The following is a 27187-nucleotide window of genomic DNA, read 5'->3' on the forward strand; positions in this document are numbered from 1 at the left end:
AGTGTGTGATTTTTAAAAGAGCAATTAGTTTGTGATTAACATTTTTCTAATAGCTGTGCAGCCCAAAGTGATGTTTGCTGGCAAGGTTAGACAACAAGGGTCTCTTAACAGCCAACAAACACCATGCGGATGTGTTCTGTGAATAAGTCCCAGGGCTTCTCTGAGGGACAACTGGAGGAGTGTAGGGGCTCTGAAGTGTGAGATGTATATCACAGGTGCACTGAGAGACGTGAGACTGTTCAGCCAAAGTCCCATGCAGCATAACATTTACAGTCCATCCACCAAAAGCTGATCTTCCTGGTGGCCAAACATTTTATTTCCCATTCCCATTCCTGTTCCAACATCTTGGTCCATCGGTCCACGGCCTCCTCTTGTGCCACCTTATATTCTGTCTGGATAGCCTCCAACTTGATGGCATGAATATCGATTTCTCTAACTTTTGGTTAAAAAAAGATTCCCTCTCCTCCCCTCTTTTCCTTTTCCCCTCTCTGGCCTCTTACCTCTTCTCACCTGCTTGTCACCTCCTCCTGGGTCCCCTCTTCCTTCTCTTTCTCCCATGGTCCACCTCCTCTCCTATCAGATTCCTTCCTCTCCAGCCCTTTACCTTTCCCACCCACCTGGCTTCACCAATCACCTGGTAGCTTGTCCTCCTTCCCCTCTCCTCACCTTTTTATCCTGGTGTCTGCCCCCTTCCTTTCCAGACCTGATGAAGGGTCTTGGCCCAAAACATTGACTATTTATTCATTTCCATAGATGCTGCCTGATGTGCTGAGTTCCGCCAGCATTTTATGCATGTTATGAATGACAGCTAGTTTAAAAAGTTTTAAACCACATTTTTTGTCAAACTTTTGCAGTGGCTTAATTCTGACCACTTTACTCCACAGCCTTCTGCGGGGGTTACACAGGTCCAGGCCTTGGTGATTGAAGTTATTGTCACCTTTCAACTTGTACTGTGTGTTTTTGTCCTCTCGCACAAGGAAAGCAACTACGAGGGATCTGCACACTTGGCCCTCGGCATCTCCGTGACCCTTGGACATTTGGTGGCGGTGAGCATGATTCAGTGATGCCATTGTTCAATGTCTAGCACTGCCTTGCCCTCTGTTGCACAATGCCAGCCCAATATTATCTGAGAAGAACAGGACCTAGGCACCTTGCCCCTTGGTGGAGGGGAGAGTTGGGCACTCTGTCCCGTTAGTAGTAGAGGGAATGAGTGCTGTAAATCTCTGTTAAAATGTTTGGGTTTACATTTCTGGCTCGAAGACATTACAGCTTGGCTCCATCTTGGGTGAGCTCTGATTTCAATCTGCTCACTTGGCTGTCGTGTGTCTCAGCTCTGGGATTTAATGCATTCAGGTCAGAAACTGGAAGTGGGATAGAGTGGGGCAGTATGGTAGTTAAGCGGTAACATTGTACAGTGCCAGCGATCCGGGGTTAATCCCCACTGCTGTCTCTAAGGACATTTCTCCTTGACAGCGTGGCTTTCCTCTGGGTGATCCAGTTTCCCCCCACATTCCAAGCACATCCAGGTTAGTAGATTAATTGGTTACATGGGTGTAATTGGGCTCATTAGGCAAGAAGGGTCTGCAACTGGGCTGTTTCTCTAAGAAAGAAAATCCTCCTCTGACTATCTCTGGGACTGAGAACGAATAACCAGGTCCAAGCTATTGAAATCATGCAGATACCTATAAGGCTAATATTTTTTAAAAAATGATTATTTTCTTTCCTTTGAAAACATTTGCTGATTGATTATAAAATGTGTTGTTTCTAGGGAAGGAAGACTGAAGCAGAGAATTGATAATAGAAGTTTTTGCAGCACGCCACCAAGTTGTGGTGGCATTCTGAGAATGAGCATGCTGGCCTCCTCACTACAGAGTGGGGGAAGGCAATGCCCAGCAGGTCAGGCAGCATCTGTGGGGAGAGAAACTGTTAGCATTTCAGATCAAAGACCCTATGTCAGAACTGGGTAAAGAGAGAAAATGTGTTTTAGTGGTAGAAAGGGGAGAGAGGAGAAAGATTGGCTGTTCGTGTGTGATAAGTCCATTCTCAAGGATCACACACTTAATCAAACCAGTGTTTTCTTTCTCGGCAGGCTGCAATCAGTGCAAGAGGCCATTCCTTAGCAACGCAGTGCAAGGTTTCAGAAGAGCTCCAATGCTTCCGGCTCTTTAGGGCGGGCTGCAATCAGCACAAGAGGTCGTTTGTTGGTGACAGAGCGTGAGGCTTAAAAAGAGCTCTGGTGCTTTTGGCAGGCTGCAATCAGCGCGGGCCAATAAAAAATAAAGGAGGTGTAAGCAGGGCAGCCACTATGTGAGTGGGGCAGTTTTAGAGTGGACAGGCTTTAGCTCAGCAGGCTCAGCAAGCACAGGTAGGGGTTCTAAGTAAGTATGTTTCTAGTAATATATTTTCTGTCAGTACATAGCTAATGCACTGCAAATGGGTTTGGAGGAAGTGGTATGTTTTTTGTGTGAGATGTGGGAAACTTAGGAGACATCCAGTCTCCCTGATAATTACATCTGCACAAAGTGTACCAAGTTGCTGTTCCATAGAGACCGCGTTAAGAACTGGAGTTGCAGCTTCGTGACCTCTGCTTCATACGGGAGAATGAAGAGGTGATAGACAGGAGGTACAGGGAGGTGCAGTAGTTACCACTAAGTTGCAGGAGGCTGGTACCTGGGTGACTGTCAGGAGAGGGAAAGGGAATAGGCAGCCAGTGCTTAGTACCCCTGTGGCCATTCCCCTCAATAACAAGTATTCAGCTTTGGATCCTGTTGGGAGTGAAACAACCTACCAGGGGAAAGCTGCAGTGACCGGGTGTCTGGCACTGTGGCTCAGAAGGGAAGAGGGGAGAAGAGGAGTGTAGCAGTGACAGGGGATTCCATAGTTAGAGGAGATTCTGTGGACGTGTAAGAGACACCCAGATGGTACTTTGTCTCCCAGGTGCCAGGGCCAGGGATATCTCTGATCAGGTCCACGACATTCTAAAGGGGGAGGGTGAACAGCCGGAAGTCGTGGTATATATTGGTACCAACGATATAGGTAGGAAATGGGAGAGCCTGAAGAGAGATTATAGGGAGTTAGGCAGAAAGCTGAAAAGCAGGACCTTCAGGGTAGCAATCTCCAGATTGCTGCCTGTGCCACGTGCCAGTGAGGCCAAGAATAGGATGATATGATAAGATGTTATATTTGAATGCACACAGTTCATGGAATAAGGTAGATGAACTTGTAGCACAGTTAAGTTAGCAGATATAATGTTGTGGGCATCTCTGAGTTGTGGCTGAAAGAAGGTTATAGCTGGGAGCTTAAGGTACACATTGTATTGAAAGGACAGGCAGGTAGGCAGAGGGGTGGGGCTCTGTTGGTAAAAAATGAAGTCAAATCCTTAGGAAAAAGATGACGTAGATGTAGAATCCTTGTGGTTAGAGTTTAAACTGCAAGGGTAAAATGACACTGATGGGAGTTAGTTACAGTCTATACTGGCCTCTGAACAGTAGCCAGGATGTGGGCTACAAATTACAACAGGAGATAGAAAAGATATGTCAGAAGGACAATGTTGCGATAATCATGAGGGATCTCAAGATGCAGGTAGATTGGGGAAAATCAGGTTGGTGCTGGATCCCTAGAGAGAGAATTTGTAGAATGTCTACAAGATAGCTTTCTAGAGCAGCTTGTGGTTGAACCCACTAGAGGAACAGCAGTTCTGGATTGAGTGTTATGTAATGACCTGGATTTGATAAGGGAGCCTAAGGTAAGGGAACCCCTTGGAGACAGTGATCATAAATTGAGAGAATTCACTGCAGTTTGAGAAGGAGAACCTAAAGTTAGATGTTTCAGTATCACAGTATAGTAAAAGGGAATTACAGAGGCATGAGAGAGGAGCTGGCCAAAATTGATTGGAAAAGGATACTAACAGGAACAGTAGCATTGGCTGGAAACTTGGAAGTCGTAGGAAAGATTCATCCCAAAGATGAAGTATTCTAAAGGCAGAATTATGCAACTGTGGCTGATAGGGGGAGTCAAAGTCAGAATAAAAGCAAAGGAGAGGGCATAGAGGATGTGGTTCTATCACATCTGAAATCCTGTCTGCCCACTACCCTGGACCCCCATCAATTTGCCTATTGCACCAACAGGTCAACAGAGGATGCCATCTCCACGGCACTTCACTCTGTCCTGACCCACCTGGACAGCCCCAACTCTTGCGTCAGAATGCTGTTCATTGACTTTAGTTCGGCATTCAATACTGTGATCCCCTCCAAGCTGATTGCCAAACTTCGCCAGCTTGGTATCAGCTCATCCCTCTGCAATTGGACCTTGGACTTTCTGACTAACAGACCCCAATCAGTTAAGTTAGACAACCTCTCCTCCTCCACTCTCACCCTGAACACCGGCGTGCCTCAAGGCTGTGTGCTGAGCCCTCTTCTGTACTCCCTTTTCACCTATGACTGCTTTCCTGTACATGGTTCTAACTCCATAATCAAGTTCGCAGATGACACCATGGTGGTTGGCCTGACCAGAGGGGATGACAAGACGGCCTACAGGGACGAGGTCCAGCACCTGCCCATGTGGTGTGCCGACAACAGCCTGGCCCTTAACACCCAGAAGACCAAGGAGATCATTGTGGAGTTCAGGCACACTAGGAGCCACACTCACGTCTCCATCTACATCAACGGAGCTGCAGTGGAGCGTGTATCAATCTTCAAATTCCTTGGTGTCCATGTTTCCGAGGATCTCACCTGGTCCCTGAACTCCTCCATCCTGATCAAAAAGGCGCAACAGCGTCTTTATTTCCTGTGGAGCATCAAGAAAGCTCACCTCTGTCCCAGGATACTGACAGACTTTTACCGCTGTACCATTGAGAGCACACTCACCAACTGCATCTCAGTATGGTATGGCAATTGTCCCGTATCGGACCGCAAAGCACTCCAGTGTGTGGTGAAAACTGCCCAGCGGATTATCGGTACCCAATTGCCCACCATTGAGAATATCTACCATAAACGCTGCCTGGGCAGGGTGAAAAGCATTATCAAGGATGCATCTCATCCTAACCATGGACTTTTTACTCTCCTCCCATCCGGTAGGCGCTACAGGAGCCTCCGCTCCCACACCAGCAGGCACAGGAAGAGCTTCTTCCCTGAGGCTGTGACACTGCTGAACCTCACATCACAACGCTAAGCAGTATTGCACCCATATTGTACTGTCTCAGTACTTTTATATTTGTGTGCTGTTGCACTTTTTAAATTCGCAGTTATCTTGTAACTAACACTATTCTTGCATTTCTAGTCAGATGCTAACTGCATTTCATTGGCTTTGTATCTGTACTCAGCACAATGACAATAAAGTTGAATCTAATCTAATAGAGCAAAAATTAGTGGGGAGGTTGAGGATTGGGAAGCTTTTAAATCGCAACAGAAAGCAACTAAAAAAACTATAAAGGGAGAAAAGATGAAATACTAAGGAAAGCCTGCCAATAATATCAAAGTGGATTCCAAAAGATTTTTCAGATATATAAAGAGTATAAGAGAGATGAGTGTGGATACCGGACCACTAGAAAGGTAGTAATAGTGTGGGGGGGGGGGTGCGGGGAACAAGAAATTGTGGATGAACTTAATAAATATTCTGTGTCAATTTCCATTGTGGAAGACACTATGCCAGCATGCCAGAAATATGAGTGTCAGGGGGCAGAGTGAGTGTAGTTGTATTGCTAGAGAGAAGGTGCTTGGGAAGCTGAAAGGTCTGGAGGTAGACAAGTCACCCGGACCAGATGGACTACACTGCAGGGTTCTGAAAGTGGTAGCTAAAGAGATTGTGGAGGCATTAGTAATGATCTTTTAGGAATCACTAGATTCTGGAATGGTTCCCAAGGACTGGAAAATTGAAAATGTCACTCCACTCTTTAAGAAGGGAAGGAGGCAGAAGGACAGGAAATTATATGCTACTTAGCTTGACCCCAGCAGTTGGGAAGATGTTGGAGTCGATTGTTAAGGACGAGGTCTCAGGTTACTTGGAGGGACATGATAAAATAGCATGGTTTTCTCAAGGAGAAATTTTGCCTGACAAATCTGTTGAAATTCTTTGAAGAAATAACAAGCAGGATAGACAAAGGAGTGTCAGTCAATATTGTTTATTTGGATTTTCAAAGGCCTTGACTAGGTGCCGCACATGAGGCTGCTTAACTAGGAAAGGTACTAGCCTGCATAGCGGACTGGCAGGAGGCAAAGACTGGGAATAAAGGGGCTGCTGGTGACTTGTAGAATTCCGCAGGGGTCGGTGTTGGAACTGTTTCTTTTCACATTATATATCAATGATTGGATGAAGGAAATGATGGTTTCATGGCTGTTTGCGGATGATATGAAGATAGGTGGGGGGGCAGGTAGTGTTGAAGCAGGTTATGCACTTTGTAGAAGGAATAAAGGCATGAACTATTTTCTAACTGGGGAGAAAATTCAAAAGTCAGAGGTGCGAAGGGACTTGGGAGCTGTCATGTAAGATTCCTTAAAGGTTAACATGTAGGTTGGCCTGTGGTAAGGCACATGCAATGTTTGCATTCATTTCGAGAGGACCAGAATACAGTATAAAAGCAAGGATGTAATGCTGAAGCTTTATAAGGCACTGGTCAGACCACCTTTGGAGTATTGTGATCAGTTTTGTGATCCTTTATTGAAGAAGAGATATACTGGCATTAGAGAGGGTCCAGAGGAGGTTTATGAGAACTATCTTAGGAATGAAAGAATTTGATGGCTCTGGGCCTGTTCTCACTAGAGTTTAGAAGAATGAGGGGGAGTCTCATTGAAACCAATCAAATGTTGAAAGGTCCTGATAGAGTGGATGCAGGGAGGATGTTTCCTATAGTGGGGGAGTCTAATACCGTAGGGCACAGGCTCAGAATTGAGGGATGTCCATTTAGAACAAACATGAGGAAACATTTCTTTAACCAGAGTGTGGGGAATCTGTGGAATTCATTATCCAAAGTCTGGCACAGCCGACTCTCCTGTCCCAGAACTGTGCTGACCTGAAGGGTGGATGTCATGGGACAAGGTCCCTCCACTGCTCCATGGCTCCTTGTTCCACCCATAACTGCAACCACCCTAGCTGGGCACTGTGACAATCACAACAACACCACTATCAAGGACTTAGAAGGTGTGGACAATTTTGGTTCACTGTCTGCACTGTGTTGGATCTCCCAAAACAAGGTGGTCTGGCGTGCACCACAAGCTCTGAGATAGAGCCAGACATAGATCTCCAGACAGTGCACAGCAGGGTGAAGGAAGGTCCATTAGCAAGGTGACCAAAAGCAAGTGGAAGAAGAGGAACATGTGGGTGATGGGTCACTCCATCCAAATTCTCTACTGTGGGAGCCCCAGGTCAGGCTCTTCCCCTGAAGATGACTTTCTGGATGCACTATGAGTAGTGTTTGGTCCAGGAAGGATTCTCAGAAAGCCCTGAAGCTCCACCTGTTCCTGCACACTCAGCTTCACATACCAGATTAAAACAGCTACAATGGTATCTTACAAAGATCTTCAGTCACTGTGATCCAGTCAGTGACCTCCACATTACGCTCTAGGCATCTGTTAACTGTGAATCACTTCAGGAAAGTTATCTAGCTTAAATGGATGCAGAGTTTTCAGATCCATCCATACAACGATAGAGTGTCTCAGTGAGGGCAGCGAGGTATTTAATCTTTTAATATTCTGCAGCTGCGAATAGTCATTTCACTGTGAAGAAGGTGAAGTTTAGTAGCTTCACAGTATTAATGAATCACAGCCAAATGGCCGATAATGCAGTGCACTTGACATCTCAGTCCATTCAATCACAGGTCATGCTTCCTGCTCCAATAACTACCCTCAGATCCTAGTTTTCCTTCGAAGCTTCTGTGAAAGAAACACTCCCCACCCTCCATGACTGATCTCCCACTCTGTGCATACATCCATTTTCTAAGTGAGAAAGACCTTGCAGACTAACTCCTGTTGGTGACTACCTACAGATCCGATTCACTGGATGCAGCATGAACCCTGCGCGCTCCCTGGGACCTGCTGTTATAACATCAAACTTCTCTCAGCACTGGGTGAGTAACATGCCTTCACTTCCACACTGGGCCGTGTGTTCTTCCCCGATTCTTCGGGGTTTGTCACAAGACACCACGTGACACATTCCACCAATGAGCGGTTGAGCTGAGATCCCGGTCTTGGCTGGCCTACCTTGGGGCCTCCCACCCACCCCTCAACTCTCCATCTCTTGTTCACTCATGAACAGTGATGGGGAGAATGTCAGAGAATAAATCAGTCAGGGTCTCAGTCTCAGAGGGTGGAAATATTCATTATTGTGGGACTGCTGACTTGAGTTTGGGTTTCACATTTTGTTTTAAAAAATCAAGCATCTTAATTGGAAAAAATAATAACTATGATAAACTAAGCAGGTGATCTGGAGACATAAGATAGCAGATTCTGTAGACTGGAGCAGAAACAAACTGCTGGAGAAACTCAGCAGGTCAACTAGCATCTGTTGACCATCGGTTTAGTCTCCACAGATGCTGCTTGAGCTGCTGGGTGTGACAGCGGGTGACGCGTCATGGAGCTAATGGTGAATATTGTGTTCCTCATTAACGACGTGTGAAGGAAGTGGCTGTGCCTTGTAGAAGCTTGGTTCAGAGTTGATGAGCTGGAGTCTGAGCATCAAGGCTGGGGAAGTTATCTGGCTTCATTGTTCCTTTGGATAAATACCATGAAACTGTCAGTGGACCAGTAGTGTGAGGCGTGACTACAGTGGATCCGGGAGGAAGCATTGCAAAGCCTCAGTCCTTGCACTCATCCAACAAGAGAGAAGTTCTTGTAGCCTGTGTTGTTGAGAGTAGATGCTACAAGGATAATCAATCTGCCCATCAAGTCTGCTCTGCCATTTTGTTATGGCTGATTTATTAACCCTCTCAACCCCATTCTCTTGCCTTTTCCCTGTAACCATTGACACCCTGACTAATCAAGAACCTATCAACCTCTGCTTTAAATATACCCAATGAATTGGCCTCCACAGCCGCCCCTGTCAGTGAATTCCTCAGGTTCACCACCCTCCGGCGGAAGAAATTTCTCCTCATCTCTGCTCTAAAGCCATACCTTTGTATTCTGAGGCTGTTCCCTCTGGACCTAGACTCCCCTACTATTGGAAATTCTCTCCACCTTATCTAGGCCTTTCAACATCCTGCGCTACGACTCCCAAGTCCCTTTGCACCCCTGATTTCTGAATTTTCTCCCCGGTTAGAAAATAGTCTACACCTTTATTCCTTCGACCAAAGTGCATGATTATACACTTCCCTGCATTATATTCCATCTGCCACTTCTTTGCCATTTCTCAGAATCTGTCTAAATCCTTCTGCTTCCTCAACACTGTCTTCTCCTCCACCTATCTGCATATTGTCCACCCCCATTCTTCTAAACTCCAGTGAGTACAGGCCCAGAACCGTCAAGCACTCTTCAAACAGCAATCAGAAGCCTGATGATTATCAGAATTCAGCAATCAGAAGTTTGATGACGCACATGCGTCACAAGTAGCTTTGAAAGATAAGTAGCTTGAGTAGTTTAAGTAGTTTGAGTAAATAAAATGGTAAATAATTCAGTAGTAAGAGAATGTTAAGTCTTTTTTGTGAGTTAATCTAATAACTACTTGGTAAGACACTTCAGGCCTGTGGACTGCTCATTCTCACTATGTAGGAACTGCAGGTTGCTTCCAGTATGCTAGAGAACCACAGGCACAGGATGTACCTTCAGCTGCACGAGTCCCAGCTTCCAAGGCTTATGGTCTAAGGGAGGAGAAGAGGACCATTGGGAGTAGGGGCAATTGAATGGGTGCAACACTGCACAGGTTTGATCAGTTGCTGCAGAAGTCTTCAAAGAAGAAAGAGCAGAAATTTGAGGGGAACACTCAACAGGTCAGGCAGCATCTGTGGAAAGAGAAAAGGTTAATGTTTCAGTTGAAGACCCTTCATTGGGACTGACCCACTGAGTTCTGACAGAAAGACTTCTGACCTGAAGCATTAACTATTCCTCTCCACAGTTACTGCTTGACCTGCTGAGAATTCTGACATGTTTTATATAAGTTTATTTTTGATTTTTGTGATATGTTTGGAAGTGTGACAGCTATTACTGCAAGCCAGTATGGAATGGCAATTGCTTATGTCCACTGAGATCTCTGAAATGGAGACAATCCGATGCTTATCAGTCTTTGGCTGCATGTGTGGTGCTGTTGTCTCAGAAGGTTGCTGAGGTGACAGTGTAAGGGGAACCTGATGGCCTTCCTCACTCGGGGGTGGTGAGAGTGTGGACCGAGTTATCACCATAAATGGTAGATGCAGGTTGATTTCAACATTTAAGAGAAGCTTGGCTAGGCAGTGGATGGGATGGGTATGGAGGGCTGTGGTTCAGGCACAAGATTGGCAATGATTAGATGGGCTGAAGGGCCCACTTCTGTGGTATGGTGTTCTATGACTATGACCACAGTACAGTGGATGCTGTACTTTGCTTCTTGTGGCTTCTGTGTAAATTTAAATGTAGAGGATGATGTTGGGAAAGAAGCTGATAATATTGAAATAGGAAGTTCAAATTTACGGTGAGATATTAATGGATTGGTTAGTTTGACAAAAAGTGGTGAATAGATCTTAATACCAATAACTGTGAAGTAACACATTTGGGAATTGCCATTGGAAGAACTGTAAAGCAGAGGGATTGTTGGCGCAAGACCGTTGATCCTTGAAGGAAGCCTTGGTGTACTAAGGCGGCCAGTGGAATTAGTGTAGTTAGCCCTGTTCAGAATCTGGGCATTATTGCCCATCCTTCATTGCTCTTGAGAAATTGGTAGTGAGGAGGTCCCTTTCTGGTGGAGTTACATCTACAGTACTAGTGGGAAGGGAGCTTGGGGGGTTAGACCCAGTGACGAAGAAGAACCAGCGATATATTTCCAAGGTAGTGAGCTGTGTGACTTGGAGGTGAACTTGGGGTTCATGTTCACCTACAGCCCTCGTTCTTCCTGGTGACAGAGGTCACAGGTTTGTGGGACAATGTCAGATGGGCAGGGTGAGTGCATTATGTAAATGATTCATACTGTAGCCAACACACACTGGTGGTGAAGATGTGTTCAGGGTGATCTGTAGTCTACTAGCCCAGTAGGCTGCTTTGTCCTGGGTGGAGTCAAGTTTCTTCAGGGTTAGTAGCATTGTCCTCACCGAGAGAAGTGAGGAATATTGCATCAGGTGCCTAACTAGTGGCCTATAGATGATGCAAGTGCCGAGCAGAGTCAAAGGTGAGTTACTTGCCACAGGATACCAGGTCCCTAACCCATTCTAGTGGTCATGGTATTTATGTGACTGATCCAATTGTGTTTTCAGTCAATGATGGTCCCCAGGAATGTAACACTCATGAACTTGGTGATAGTAATGCCTTAAGCATTAAGGGTAGCAGTTGAGACAGAACTTTTGTGGCATGGATGTTACTGGCCCCATATTGTTCCATGACTGAATGTTGCTAATAAGTTTGCAAAGGAATAGTGAATGAAGTTGAACTTTGTGCGAACGTCAGTGAACATCCCACTGCTGACTGTATGATGGCAGGAAGGGCATTGGTGAATCTGAAGATAGCTGGGCCTGGGACGTTGCCCTGAGGAACACCTGCAGTCACGTTCTACCGCTGGGATGATTAACCTCCAACTACTGCAACCACCTTGCTTTGTGCAAGGTATGACCCCAATCATCAGGACGATTTTTCCTCTTGGTGTCCATTGATTTCAGTTTCACCAGGGCTCCTTGAGACCACACTTGCTCATATACTACCTTGGAGACAAGCACAAGGCTTAATCAGTAAGTTTGCAGATGACATCAAATTAGGTGGTGTTGTCAACAGTGAAGATTACTGGAGTACCTTGGTCAGTTAGGGAAGTTGGCTGAATGGCAAATGGACTTTAATACAGATACATGAAGTGATGTATTTTGTAAAGTCAGAACAGCGTATGACTTATTCCATGAATGGTAGGGCACTGGGGAGTGTAATGGAACAGAATGACCAAGGAGTACAAGTACGTAGTTCGTTGACAGCAGTGCCATGTATAGATAGGGTGGTGAAAAAGACACTTAGCACATTGGCCTTCATCAGTCATACCATTGAATATATAGGAGATGGGACATTATGTTGCAGTTGTATTAGTTGTTGTAGGCCAGCTGGTGGCGCAATGGCATCAGTGCTGGACTCCAGAGTGAAGGCTCCCGAGTTCGAATCCAAGTCGGGCCACCCCCCAGGCACACTTTCCATCCGTGCCGGGTTGAGCGTCGAGCTAGCCACTCGGCCTCGTGAAAAAAACCACCAAGGGTCGAGTCAGGAACGTTCATATCGTGACCCAGTTAATCCGAAGGGAGACCAATCCTGACACCACATGCCAGACAAGAATGGCCGACTGTCTGGGGCGACACGATAAAAAAAAAAATTAGTTGTTGTTGAGGCCACTTTGGAATACTGTCCACAGTTTTGCTTTGTTATAGTAAAGATATGGTTAAACTGGAAAGAATGCAGAAAAGACTTAACAGGATTAGAGGGAAAGGGTAGCCAGGCTGGGCCTTCATTCTTTGGGCTATGAGGGGGATGCATTAATATAAGTGTTTTAAAATTATGAGAGCCATAGATAAAATGAATGGTAACAATATTTTCCCCAGGGAAGGGGAGTCCAAAATAAAGGGGGGGGGGCTATAGAATTAGGGTGAGAGGGGCAAGATTTAAAAGAAATGTTTGCACACAGAAGGTGGTGAGTATTTGAAACGAGCTGTCAGAGGAAGTGGTTGAGGCAGGTACAATAGTATCATTGAAGAAACACTTGGATAGGTGCAGGGCTGAGAGGGATATGGGCTAAACATAGGAAATTGGGATTAGCCATGTGGACGTGGTCAGCATGGAATTGTTGGGCTGAAGGACCTGTATTCATGCTACATTGCTCAATGACCCTATGACAGTCACTCTTGTCTCACCTCTGGACCTGAGCTCTTTGGTCTACATTTGGACTAAGGCTGCGATGAGATATGGATATGTGTGGGATGAGGAACCCCAAATTGGAGGGACACCTTCCATCTGCTTATTGAGAGAAAGTTGTTGGATTGGATTAGTCCTGCTTCCTGTGAACATCCCTGAGCAGTTTTCTATGTTGCTTGGATGGATGTCAGTGCAACAGAACACTTGTCTTGTCCAGAGGAACAGCTAGTTCGGAAGCAGAGGTCTTCAGTACAACAGCTGGGGTGACATTCGCACCTTGGCATCATTTGTTTCTTCACAGTTTGATCGAGGCAGGACTGCACAGACGTGTGGACGTCAGTGAGTTAGACCAGTGGGAAGAGTTCAAAGGGAGAGCAATTTTTCCTTGGCGGTTTGATCGAGGCAGGACTGCACAGACGTGTGGACGTCAGCGAGTTACAGCAGTGGGAAGAGTTTTAAAAGGAGACGGTTTTACAGAACGGGCGACAGAGTGGAGGGCTTTGGCGATAATGGGTCGAGGCGAGGTAAGTTACTTGTGAAGAATAAAAAACAGAAAGTATGTATGGGAGGCTGGTGTTCTGTGCTCAGTGTCAGATGTGGGAAGTCCAGGAGACTCCCAGCCTCCATGATGGCCACATCTGCGCCAGGTGCGTCAGCTGCAGCTCCTTAGGAACTGGGTTAGGGAACTGGAGATGCAGCTCGATGACCTTTGTCTGGTCAGGGAGAGTGAGGAGGTGTTAGAGAGAAGCTATAGGCAAGTAGTTAATCTGGGGCCTGGGGAGACAGATAAGTGGGTAACAGTCAGGAGAGGGAAGGACAAGAGTCAGATACTAGAGAGTACCCCAGTGACTGTCCCCCTTAACAATAAGTACTCCTGTTTGAGTACTGTTGGGGGAGACGACCTGCCTGGGGGAAGCAATAGTGGCCACACCTCTGGCACAGAGTCTGGCCCTGTGGCTCAGAAGGGTAGGGAAAGGAAGAGGATGGCAGCAGTGATAGGGGACTCTATAGTTAGGGGGTCAGACAGGTGATTCTGTGGATGCAGGAAAGAAACACAGATGGTAGTTTTCCTCCCAGGTGCCAGGGTCCAGGATATTTCTGATCATGTCCACGATATCCTGAAGTGGGAAGGAGAACAGCCAGAGGTCGTGGTACATATTGGCACCAACGACATAGGTAGGAAAATGGAGGAGGTCCTGAAAACAGACTACAGGGAGTTAGGAAGGAAGTTGAGAAGCAGGACCACAAGGGTAGTAATCTCAGGATTACTGCCTGTGCCACGTGACAGTGAGTACAGGAATAGAACGAGGTGGAGGATAAATGCGTGGCTGAGGGATTGGAGCAGGGGGCAGGGATTCAGATTTCTGGATCATTGGGACCTCTTTTGGGGCAGGCGTGACCTGTACAAAAAGGATGGGTTGCATTTGAATCTGAGAGGGGACTAATATCCTGGCAGGGAGGTTTGTTAAGAATATTGGGGAGAGTTTAAACTAGAATTGCTGGGGGGTGGGAACCAAACTGAAGAGACAGAGGAAGGGGCGGTTGGCTCACAAATGGAGAAAGCTTGTAGGCAGTGTGAGAGGGAGGATAGGCAGGTGATAGAGAAGGGACATGCTCAGACTTATAGCATGAGATGTGTCTGTTTTAATGCAAGGAGTATCATGAACAAAGCGGATGAGCTTAGAGTGTGGATCAGTACTTGGAGCTATGATGTTGTGGCCAGTACAGAGACTTGGATGGCTCAGGGGCAGGAATGGTTACTTCAAGTGCCAGGCTTTAGATGTTTCAGGAAGGACAGGGAGGGAGGCAAAAGAGGTGGGGGCGTGGCACTTTTGATCAGGGATAGTGTCACAGCTGCAGAAAAGGAGGAAGTCATGGAGGGATTGTCTACTGAGTCTCTGTGGGTGGAAGTTAGAAACAGGAAGGGGTCAATAACTCTACTGGGTTTTTTTTTTATAGACCACCCAATAGTAACAGGGACATCGAGGAGAAGATAGGGAGACAGATTCTGGAAAGGTGCAATAATAACAGGGTTGTTGTGGTGGGAGATTTAAATTTCCCAAATATCGACTGGCATCTCCAGAGAGCAAGGGGTTTAGATGGGGTGGAGTTTGTTAGGTGTGTTCAGGAAGGTTTCCTGATACAATTATGTAGATAAGCCTACAAGAGGAGAGGCTGTACTTGATCTGGTATTGGGAAATGAACCTGGTCAGGTGTCAGGTCTCTCAGTGGGAGAGCATTTTGGAGATAGTAATCACAATTCTATCTTCTTTACCATAGCATTGGAGAGAGATAGGAACAGAGAAGTTAGAAAGGCATTTGATTGGGGTAAGGGGAAATAAGAAGCTATCAGGCAGGAACTTGGAAGCATAAATTGGAAACACATGTTCTCAGGGAAATGTACAGCAGAAATGTGGCAAATGTTCAGGGGATATTTGCATGGTGCTCTGCATAGGTACGTTCCAATGAGATGGAAAGGATGGTAGGGTACAGGAACAGTGGTGTACAAAGGCTGTAGAAAATCTAGTCAAGAACAAAAGAAAAGCTTATGAAAGGTTCAAAAAACTAGGTAGTGATAGAGATCTAGAAAATTATAAGGCAAGCAGGAAGGAATTTAAGAATGAAATTAGGAGAGCCAGAAGGGGCCATGAGAAGGCCCTGGTGAGCAGGATTAAGGAAAACCCCAAGGCATTCTACAAGTATGTGAAGAGCAATAAGACGTGAGAGAATAGGACCAATCAAGTGTGACAGTGGAAAAGTGTGTATGGAACCGGAGGAGATAGCGAAGGCATTTAATGAATACATTGCTTCAGTATTCACTATGGAAAAGGATCTTGGTGATTGTAAGGATGACTTACAGCGGACTGAAAAGCTTGAGCATGTAGATATTAAGAAAGAGGATGTGCTGGAGCTTTTGGAAAGCATCAAGTTGGATAAGTCACCGGGACCGCACGAGATGTATATCAGGCTACTGTGGGAGGCGAGGGAGGAGATTGCTGAGCCTCTGGCGATGATCTTTGCATCATCAATGGGGATGGGAGAGGTTCCAGAGGATTGGAGGGTTGCAGATGTTGTTCCCTTATTCAAGAAAGGGAGTAGAGATAGACCAGGAAATTATAGACCAGTGAGTCTTACTTCAGTGGTTGGTAAATCGATGGAGAAGATCCTGAGAGGCAGGATTTATGAACGTTTGGAGAGGTATAATATGATTAGGAATAGTCGGCATAGCTTTGTCAAAAGCAGGTTGTGCCTTACGAGCCTGATGAATTTTTTGAGGATGTGACTATGTGGTTAAGAAGGCATACGGTGCATTGGCCTTCGTCAACCGTGGGATTGAGTTCAAGAGCCGAGAGGTAATGTTACAGCTATATAGGACCCTGGTCAGACCCCACTTGGAGTACTTTGCTCAGTTCTGGTCACCTCACTGCAGGAAGGATGTGGAAACCATAGAAAGGGTGCAGAGGAGATTTACAAGGATGTTGCCTGGATTGGGGAGCATGCCTTATGAGGATAGGTTGAGTGAACTTGGCCTTTTCTCCTTGGAGCGATGGAGGATGAGAGGTGAACTGATAGAGGTGTATAAGATGATGAGAGGCATTGATCGTGTGGATAGTCAGAGGCTTTTTCCCAGGGCTGAAATGGCTAACATGAGAGGGCACAGTTTTAGGGTGCTTGGAAGTAGGTACAGAAGATACATCAGGGGTAAGTTTTTTACGCAGAGAGTGGTGAGTGCGTGGAATGGGCTGCCAGCAATGGTGGTGGAGGTGGATACAATAGGGTCTTTTAAGAGACTCCTGGACAGGTACATGGAGCTCAGAAAAATAGAGGGCTATGGGTAACCCTAGGTAATTTCTAAAGTAAGTACATGTTTGGCACAGCATTGTGGGCCAAAGGGCCTGTATTGTTCTGTAGGTTTTCTATGCTTTATACAGTGCTCTCAGCTCTTTATTAGTGTCACATGGCATGAATCCAATTGGCTAAATACCATCTTCTGCAGTGGATGCGACATCAGGAGGAATTTAGGAAGATCATCCACTTGGTGAACATGGTTACAAGTGCTTCAGTGGTAACATGGTACAGGCATATGGAGAACAAGGAGATGGTGGAGATACTCATCAGATATTTTGCAAAAGTCATTATAAAACAGGCATCCTGTTCGACATAGGAGCAGAATTGGGGCTTTCAGCTGACTGAGTCTGCTCCACCATTCCATCATGGCCGATTTATTTTCCTTCCGCATCCACTCTGTCGATTCCTTTCAATATTCAATAGCTTTCAAGGAGATTTCCCCTCATTCTTCTAAACTCCAGTGAGTGCAAGCCCAGAACCATCAAATGCTCCTCATATGTTAACCCTTTCATTACTGGGATCATTTTCGTGAACTTCCTCTGGATGCTCTCCAATGCCAGCACATCTTTTCTTAGAGAAGGGGAACAAAACTGCTCACAATACTCCAAGTGTGGTCTGACCAATGCCTTATAAAGCCTCAGCATTACATCCTTGCTTTTATATTCTAGTCCTCTTGAAATGAATGCTAACATTCCATTTGCCTTCCTTACCATTGACTCAATCTGAAAGTTAACCTTTAGAGAATCCTTCACGAGGACTCCCAAGTCACTTTGCACCTCTGATTTTTGAATTTTCTCCCCATTTAGAAAATAGACCATGCCCTTATTCCTCCTACCAAAGTGCATGATCATTCACTTCCCTACACCATATTCCATCTGTCACTTCTTTGCCCATTTTCCTAATCTGTCCAAGTCATCCTGCAAACTCCCTGCTTCCTCAAACCTACCTGCCCCCTCCACCTATCTTCATATAATCTGTACACATGGTCTCAAAGCCATCAATTCCGTCATCCAAATTATTGGCATACAGCATGAAAAGAAGTAGTCCCAACATAGTCCCCTGTGGAACACCACTCGTTATTGGCAGCCAATCAGAAAAGGCTCCCTTTATTTCTATTCTTTGCCTCCTGCCAATCATATATCCACACTAGTATCTTTCCTGTAATACCACAGGCTCTTGTTTAGCAGCCTCGTGTGGCACCTTGTCAGAGGCCTTCTGAAAATCCAAATAAACAACATCCACTGATTCTCCTTTGTTTTCTTTCCCAGAGCTATCAAATGCTGTTCAATTGACAAACCATTTAATCCTGGAAACATTTATGTGAACCTCCTTTTGTACCCTCTCCAGTTTCAGCACACATTTTCTGAGATAAGGGGCACAAAACTGCTCACAACACTTCAAGAGAGGCTTCGCCAGTGCTTTATAAAGTCTCAATATTACATCCTTGCTTTTATATTCTAGTCCTCTTGAAATGAATGCTAACATTGCATTTGCCTTCCTCACCACAGACTCAACCTGCAAATTAACCTTTAGTGAATCCTGCACAAGGACTCCCAAGTCTCATTGCGTCTTAGTTTTTTGTATTTTCTCTCCATTTAGAAAATAGTCAATCCTTTCATTTCTTCTACCAAAATGCATGACCAGGCACTTCCCAACACTGCATTCCATCTGCCAGTTCTTTGTCCATTCTCCCAATTTGTCCAAGTCCTTCTCTGCTTCCCCCAACTTCCTCAAAAGTACCTGCCCCTCCACCTACCTTAGTATCATTCGCAAACCTGGCCACAGAGCCACTAATTCTTTCATCCAAATCATTGACATATAGTGTAAAAAGAATCGGTCCCAACACAGACCCCTGTGAAACAGCACTAGTCACCGGCAGCCAACCAAAAAAAAGGCTTCCTTTATTCCCACACTTCACCTCCTGCCAGTCAGCCAGTCTTCTATCCATGCTAGTATCTTTCCTGTAATACCACGGACATTTGCAATTTTCTGGTCTTCTGGAACCATTCCTGAATTGAGTGATTCTTGAAAGATCATTACTAATGCCTCCATAATCTCTTCAGCCACCTCTTTCAGAACCCTGGGTGTAGCCTATTAGTTCGTAATGAGTGATGCTGGGGAGGAATGAAATATCACTGGAGAGTTAGTATTCAAGAAAACACAAACACGAGGAATTCTGCAGATGCTGGAAATTCAAGCACCACACGCTCTTCCTAGAGACGCTGCCTGGCCTGCTGCGTTCACCAGCAACTTTGATGTGTGTTGATTCAAGAAAACATATAGCTTAAAGGCTGGTACGTGCCTGGGTGACAGTTTGCATTCTTAGATCCTAAAAGTAGTGGCTACAGAGACAGTGGATGTAACAGTAATTATCATCCAAAAATCCTTTGATTCTGCAGAGGTAGGTGCTGAAGGGCTGGAAAACTCCCTGTTCAAAAAGGGGGGTTGGGGCAGGGAAAACATAAAACACATAAAACAACCTAGGTTGGCACAAAACTATCATTGCAAATTTACTAGGATCATTTTTTTTTACAAGGTGCTAGCAGACCAGTTGTGACCTGAACCCATGGCTTCACAAAGACAGCTGTAGCATGGAAAGCCCATAGAGTCCATAGCGACCACTAAACTGCCCTTTACGCTAATCCCACTTATTCTCTGACATCCCATCAACTACACCCCCCTCCTTACCTATACACTAGGGACAATTTACGGTGACCAGTTAACCCACCAGCCCACATGACTCTGGGATGTGGGAAGAACCCAGCAGAAGTGCACACTGTCACAGTGAGAATGTGCAAATTACACAGTCAGTGCCCGAATTCAGGATTGAACCTGGGTCACTGGAGCTGTGAGGCCGCAGTTCTGCTGGTTGGGGTGGATCGAGGGGATAACGGTAGATGTTATTTGCATTTTCAAAGGCATTGGACAAGGTGTCAAACAAATGATTCCTTCACAAAGCAGACAGCTCATCAGGGGTAGGTAACTAACAGCAGTTGGAGAACAAGGGTCATTTCTAAGTTGACAACCTGAGATCAGAGACGACAGTTGTATATTGGTGAACTATTACAGATACAAAGAAAGAGGCAGTAGCTATGAGGAGGATACAAGCCAGCGAAATATTAATAGGTTAAAAAGCAATGCACACAACATGCTGGAGGAACTCAGCAGGCCAGGCAGCATCTATGGAAAAGAGTAAACAGTCAATGTTTTGGGCTGAGACTCCTCAGCAAGACTGGAGGGAAAAAAGATGGAGTCAGAGTAAGTAAGGAGAGGAAGAAGTACAAGGTGGTAGGTGAAGCCAGGAGAGGGGGGATGGGGTAAAGTAAAGAGCTGGGAAATTGACTGGTGAAAGAGATAAAGGGCTGCAGAAGGGGGAATCTGATAGGAGAGGACAAAAGACCATGGAAAAAAGGGAAAAGCGAGGAGCACCAGAGGGAGGTGATGGGCAGGTAAGGAGATGAGGTGAGAGAGAGAGAAACAGGAATGGGGGATGATGAAGGGGAGAAGGGATGGCAATTACCAGAAGCTGGAGAAATCGATGATTATGCCATCAGGTTGGAGGCTACCCAGATGGAATGTAAGGCGTTGCTCCTCCAATCATGGCAGTAGAGGAGGCCATGGACTGAACTGTCGGAATGGGAGTGGGAAGTAGAGTTGAAATGAGTGGCCAATGGGAGATCCCGATTTTTGTGGCGGATGGAGCAAAGGTGCTCAGCAAAGCGGTCTCCCAATCTATGTTGGGTGTCACTAATATACAGGAGGCCGCATCGGGAGCACTGAACACACTGGATGACCCCAACAGACTCACAGGTGAAGTGTCGCCTCATCTGGAAGGACTGTTTGGGGCCCTGAATGGTAGTGAGGGAGGAGTTGTAGGGGCAGGTGTGGCACTTGTTCCACTTGCAAGGATAAGTGCCAGGAGGGGGATCAGTGGGGAGGGATGAATGAACGAAGAGGTGGTGTAGGGAGCGAACCCTACGAAAAGCAGAAAGTGGAGGAGGGGGGGAGAGGAGGGAAAGATGTGCTTGGTGGTGGGATCCCGTTGGAGATGGGAGAAGTTATGGAGAATTAGGTGCAGGATGTGGAGGATAATGGGGTGGTAGGTGAGGACAAGAAGAATCTTATCCCTGGTTGGGTGGCAAGAGGATGGGGTGAGGGCAGACGTGCGTGAAATGGAAGAGATGCAATTGAGAGCAGCGTTGATGGTGGAGAAAGGGAAGCCCCTTTCTTTGAAAGAGGACATCGCCTTTGTTCTGGAATGAAAAGTCTCATCCTGAGAGCAGATGCAGTGAACACTGAGGAATTGAGAGAAGGAGATGGCATTTTTACAAGTGACAGGGTGGGCAGAGGTATAGACCAGGTAGCTGTAAGAGTCAGTGGGTTTATAAAAGCTATCAGTAGATAGACTGTCTCCAAAGATGGAGACAGAGAGATCAAGAAAGGGGAGAGAGGTGTCGGAAATAGACCAAGTAAATTTAAGGGCAGGGTGGAAGTTGGAGGCAAAGTTCATGAAATTAACAAGCTCAGCATGGGTGCAGGAAGCAGCTCCAAAGCAATTGTTGATCGGCGCAGGAAGAGTTGGGGAGCAATACCATTGTAGGCTTGGAACATGTGGAAATGTGGAGTTGTTCACTCGGGAGAGAAGAATAACAGACCAGATTATTTACATGGAGGACAGCAGAAAGCTATAGCACAGAGCAATGTGGGCTCCTTGCATGTGCAGCACAGAAAGCTCACTCACAGGTGCACCAGGCAATAAAGTCAGAGACATGAACTCAAACAACACAGAAACTCTCTTCCTTCTCTCTTCTCCCCACTCCTGTCGGGCAGAAGGTACAAAACCTGAAAGCACTTACCACCAGGCTTAAGGACAGCTTCTGTTCCATTGTTAAGACTATTGAATGTTTCCCTAATGCGATAAGATGGACTCTTGACCTCACAATCTACCTCATTATAATCTTGCACCTTATTGTCTACCTGCACTGCATTTACTTTGTAGCTGTTACACTCTATTCTGCATTCTGTTATTGTTTTACCTTGTAGTGTTGAAAGGCCTAGATAGAGTGGGCATAGAGAGGATGCTTCCTATGATGGGGGAGTCTAGGACCAGAGGGTACAGCCTCAGAATAGAATAACATTCCTTTAGAACAGAGATGAGGAATTTCTTAGCCAGAGGGTGGTGAATCTGTGAAATTCGTTGGCCACAGACAGCTGTGGCGGCCATGTCATTGGGTTCTTGATTAATAAAGGTGTGAAAGATTACAGGGAGAAGGCAAAATGGGGTTGACAGGGATAATCAGTCATGATGGAATAGTGGAGCAGACTCAATGGGCTGAATGGCCTCATTCTGCTCCTATCTCTTATAGTTTACTACCTCGATGCACTGTTGTATTGAACTGATCTGTGCATGTGGTATGGAAGACATGTTTTTCACTGTACCTCAGTACACATGACAATAATAAACCAATTTACTAATTAAATTTACCAACTAGTTGCTTAACAGCAGGTTGATGTTGGGAGCAGCTGCTTCCTGTATCTTCTTTTGAAACTGGGTTGGGTTAAACCATCCCCATGGGAGCAGGCTGGCGATCTACTTCTATCCTTCACCTTGGGGATTTCAGCTTGAGGGGAATGTCTGTCTTCTATGCTGTGAGCACAGGGTGGTGTTTTGGAAATTAAAGTGTATGTTTTTATCAATGCAGATCTTCTGGGTGGGACCCCTGCTGGGGGGAGCCTTGGCTGTGATAGTGTACAGTTTTCTGCTGTCGCCAAAGAAAACCAGGTGTGGAGAGTGCCTGAGCGCGTTGAAGACAGATACCAAGCTGGAACACAAGGTGGAGTCCCAGCCCTAGTTACAAAGGGCAGGCCCAAACTCAGCTGCGTCACACTGCTTGACAAACAGTATATTCATTTTAATATATTAAAATGTGATTAAAATTTTTTTTAAATCATGCATTTAATTGCAATAATATATTGATGATTCTGGAGATGTATTTACCCAAAGGCAGGCAGACCAATAGGAATGCAGTGTAGTCATATTATGATGTAATGTACCCTGTAACCAGAAATAAACCAGTATATACTGAGGGTCCCATTGAGTTAGTTGTTAACATTTCATCCAAACAGAACTTTGATTCGAGAAGAAATCCAAGCAAATGTAGTCTTTAGACTGCAGGCAGTGGTTTGCGGAGTGATCGGATCTTCTAGCCAACACATCCAGGATAAAACTGAACCAGTTATCTTTGCAGGTTTGTACCACAAAACAAAACTGGCCACAATCCAAAACCTACAATGAACATGTTCAATAGAACTTGGCTCAGACATCCCATGGAGTTCCACCTAGGCTTCTTCTCACCTTTCCATATCCACCCAAGCATCATTACCCCTTCTCTTGACCTATCAGATTCTTGGTGGCTCTCAGCAGAGCGAAACCATCAGTGCCATTTCCCCCTCTCTACTTCTCTGTACCAGACATAATAACAACCATTTCAGTTTCCGGCAGTGCCTGTTGCTGCCTGGTGTCTAAGAGGAATCCCAGTCTATGGGAACCTGGAATTATCAGACCCATGGCAATCCACTTGCACACAGCCAGGAAGGGCTTTAGCAGGTACACGCAACAATACTGTTATCAATCTCAACTGCTTCAGTAAAATAATAATTGAGGGCTTGTTTACTCTTACAACACTTTCAACTCATTTGAACGTTCACTCATTTTGTCTGTGCAGACAGAACCATTATTACTGTGGTAACTTGGTCTAGAATGAAATGTTGAGTATTTCATGTACCTGCAAGTTTAGACCCCATGTGACAGGCGGGAAAATGGAGGAGGAGGGTCAACTGGGGTCTGACAAGCTAGCGTGTCCTTGGGATGTGGGAGGAAATGCTTGTTGGTGTTCAGTGTTGTGGAATTCACTTCATCGATTGTCTGGGGAACTGGTTAAAAAGATCCAGCCTTGATCAGGAGATGCAGAACTGGGATCTGATTGCCCAGAACGGCCCGCTCTTCGAGAGCTGACCACAGGTATTTTTGGTTAGCTAAACGTTGGAGTTCTAGGCTGATGAATCACTGTTAGAGTGATATCTTGTGTACTCACAAGCTCCCGAAGCAGGATGTGTACGTTCTGCCGATTTTCTCACACTTAATCACCCCAGTAAAGATACAATCACTATATCAAATGCAGCCTGTTAGGCTACGGCTGGATTATTTGATACAGTTTTGCTCACCACATTAAAGGAAGGACATACTGGAGATTTACCAGAATTCACCAACTTTTCAGTTGGGATAAGCTGGGTTTGTTTTCATGGGAGAGGGAGGACTTGACAGAGGTGTACAAAATCATAAGAGGCATAGTTCATGTAGAAACAAAGAAACTATTCCCCATAGTAGAGCGGTCTAAACTTGAATTAGGGTTAAACAAAGGGGTAGAAGATTTAGAGGGGAGCTGAGTGAGAACATTTTCACTTGAGGGTAATGAGAATCTGGAACACACTACCTGAAAGGGGTGGGGGGTGGGGGGTGGGCAGTGGAGGCAGGGGGGGTCACAGTATTTATAAGGTATCTGGACAAGCACTTCAGTTGCCAAGGCATCGAAAATGGTGTTAGTTGGCAAACAAAGTGCGCTGAAGGGCCTGTTTCTGTGATGTGTGTGGGTGTTTTTGTTTGTTTGGGGGTGGGGGGGGGGGAGGAAGTTTATTGGTCAGAACAACATATGTGATCTTCCCCATGCACCTGGATGGTGTCTGAGTAGGTCTTTTCCAAATGGCAGATCTCCTGTATCCAGTATTCCCTTTGTGGCCCAGAATCTGCTCATTGATTCACAGTCCAATAAGAACAACAATGTTCAGACCATAGGATTACTGTTTATTAAATGCTCCCAGTGCAAATCTGTCTCCTTGAACAAAGTTGCTAGACCAATCAGATTACTTCCCTTATTTTCGTTTGCTAAATCAGGTTTCACTCATCTTTCAGCAAATGAGTCCCATCTGCGTCTCCGGCTCCTGGGTTGTGAGGGCAACAGGAATTGGGCACAATGAGCTGACTGCCTGGAGAGAGCAATTGGTGCAGAGTGTGTTCACTGGCTGTGACACATCACAGACTGTGTGGGCATGTGACCATGGGAAACACTCACACTGAAAAACTTGATGAAATAAGCCAAATCGTCTTTAGATTGAAGTGGTGATGGAATGTAAGGTTGGAGAGGATTTGCAGGAGTCCTACATTGTTGTTTGCAGTTGAGGGATTTGAACTGCTGTCGATGGATAAAGCAGGCTCTGGTAGACAGAGTACAATGGAAAGGAATGCCAGGCAGAGGCACACTCCTCAGCCAATCTGCAACAACCCCTCTTACACATTGCCCAAAGTTAATATTACACTCAGCATACAAAGAAGCAGCTCCCTTCAGCACATACCTATTAATGTCGGGTAAAACAGGGTGAGACATAGAGTAAAGGTCCCGTGTCTCACTGCACACCCTCTATTCCTCCATGGCAACCCACCAATGTCCAGTCTAACCCGTTGAACAAACATTGTCAATCAGCAACTAGACCAGTGTTAATGAAATGCTCTGAGACTGTTCGTAGAGTTCTGTGTGGTTCTTTTCCTGTGAATGATAAATACCTTAAAAATAAAGTGATAAAAATAAGTCAATCAGTCTTGCTTCGTTCCTTCTTAGTTTTGTCTAATTCCTACAAGTCCGATCTGCGTCAGTGTCCGAGAGCAGCTCTGGTGACACAATCCTGCCTGTTCTCCCATCCACTGGCATACATCCAGATCAGCGCCAACATGGTGTGCTTCGAAAATGGAGGGGAGGACTGATGGAAGTTCCTGAAACTCCTGATTACATCACTAACTACCTGGAAGGACTGGGTCGGAAACATGCCTTTTAATGTCTGTGCATGCAGCGGTTTCCAGGTTCTCTGGGAGTGAGGGGAAGCGAGCTGTGTTGAAGCAGGTGGGCGAGGCAACAGGGCTCTGGAGCTGTGTATCCAGGGCAGGGAGAGGGTGAAGGCTGACAGCCTGATCTAGCGGCACTCCGCTGCACAAGGAGTCCCGGGATTTCACCTGGCCTTGCTCCGGCTTGACATAGCATAGGCTCTAAGGAGAGAAGCAAAATTCAATAGGAAATATTTTGTCAGATACATTCAACAGCCTCATCTGCAGATCCAAGTGTGACAGAAGACATACATCCTGGTCAATAAGAACCACTCTGCACCCCAATAATGTGCTTAAGGCAGAAACTAATTTCCATCTTTTGAAGTAAATATTGCAGTTCTATAAAACTCTGGTTACACCACACGTGGAGTATTGTGTTCAGTTCTGGTTACCTCATTATAGGAAGGATGTGGAAACTTTAGAGAAAGGGCAGAGGAGATTTATCAGGATGTTGTCTGGATTAGAGAGCATGTCTTATGTGGAAAGGCTGAACGAGCGAGGGCTTTTCTCTTTGGAGCAAAGGAGGATAAGAGACGACTTGATCGAGGTGTATAAGATTATAAGAGGCAAAGATAGAATGGACAGTAAGCACCTTTTTCCCAGGGCGGCACAGACTAATACCAGAGGACATCCTTTTAAGGTGAGTGAAAAGCCTAGACAGAGTAGATGTGGAAAGGATGTTTCCCATGTTGGGAGAGTCTAGGACAAGAGGGCACAGCCTCAGAATAGAGGGACGTCCATTTAAAACAGAGATGCAGAGAAATTTCTTTAGCCAGAGAGTGGTGAATTTGTGGAATTTGTTGCCACATGCAGCTGTGGAGGTCAGGTCATTGGGTGTATTTAAGGCAGAGACTGATAGGTTCTTGATTGGACATGTTATCAAAGGTTACGGGGAGAAGGCCGGGAATGGGGTTGAGGAAGGGGGGGGGGGAGGATTAGCCATGATTGAATGGTAGAACAGGATGGGCCAAATGGCCTAATTGATGAATTCTGCTTCTATATCTTATGGTCTTATGGAATGGAGGAAAATTTAGAGGACATGTCAGAGATAGGTTTTTACACAGAGGCTGGTAAGTGCCTGGAACACACTGCTGGGGCCGGTGGTAGAGGCAGATACATCAGGGACATTTAAGAAAATCTTAGATAGATATACGGATGAAAGAAAAAATGGAGGGTTGTAGGCTGTGTAGGAAGGAAGGGTTAGATAGATTGTGGAGTAGGTTTATAAAGGTCGGCATAACATCGTGGGCCAAAGGTCCTGTACTGTGTTGTATTGTTCTATGTTCTATGTTCTAAATGCTTGTTTCCTGTTATCAGAAATGGGCAAAAGCTGCCGACTTACAATTGAAAGTCTAATTTCAGTGGTAATGTGGTCTCTCCAGATGATCTGGGACAGCATCCACCGATGGACAATGGT

At 45.7% G+C, this 27187-nt stretch overlaps 2 protein-coding genes across 7 annotated transcripts in view; one reads left to right on the forward strand and one right to left on the reverse strand.

Moving 5' to 3' along the window:
- LOC140191869 (aquaporin-5-like) overlaps positions 1-22925 on the forward strand; it is a 42745-nt gene extending 19820 nt beyond the window's left edge. Inside the window, exons 2-4 of one of the 2 annotated variants that reach the window (XM_072249672.1) lie at positions 885-1046; positions 7979-8059; positions 22541-22925. In XM_072249672.1, the coding sequence (XP_072105773.1) occupies positions 885-1046; positions 7979-8059; positions 22541-22690 (393 nt within the window). In that variant the 3' untranslated portion in view covers positions 22691-22925. The remainder of the gene's footprint in view (positions 1-884; positions 1047-7978; positions 8060-22540) is intronic. The other variant, XM_072249673.1, reaches the window with a different exon arrangement.
- Positions 22741-27187, reverse strand: part of kcnh6a (potassium voltage-gated channel, subfamily H (eag-related), member 6a) — a 170547-nt gene continuing 166100 nt past the window's right edge. For all 5 annotated transcript variants that reach the window (XM_072249669.1, XM_072249667.1, XM_072249666.1 and 2 more), the window contains one exon: positions 22741-25932. In XM_072249669.1, coding sequence (XP_072105770.1) covers positions 25684-25932 — 249 coding nt within the window. In that variant the 3' untranslated portion in view covers positions 22741-25683. The remainder of the gene's footprint in view (positions 25933-27187) is intronic.

This window comes from Mobula birostris, chromosome X (assembly GCF_030028105.1).
Source record: "Mobula birostris isolate sMobBir1 chromosome X, sMobBir1.hap1, whole genome shotgun sequence".
Lineage (NCBI taxonomy): Eukaryota > Metazoa > Chordata > Chondrichthyes > Myliobatiformes > Myliobatidae > Mobula > Mobula birostris.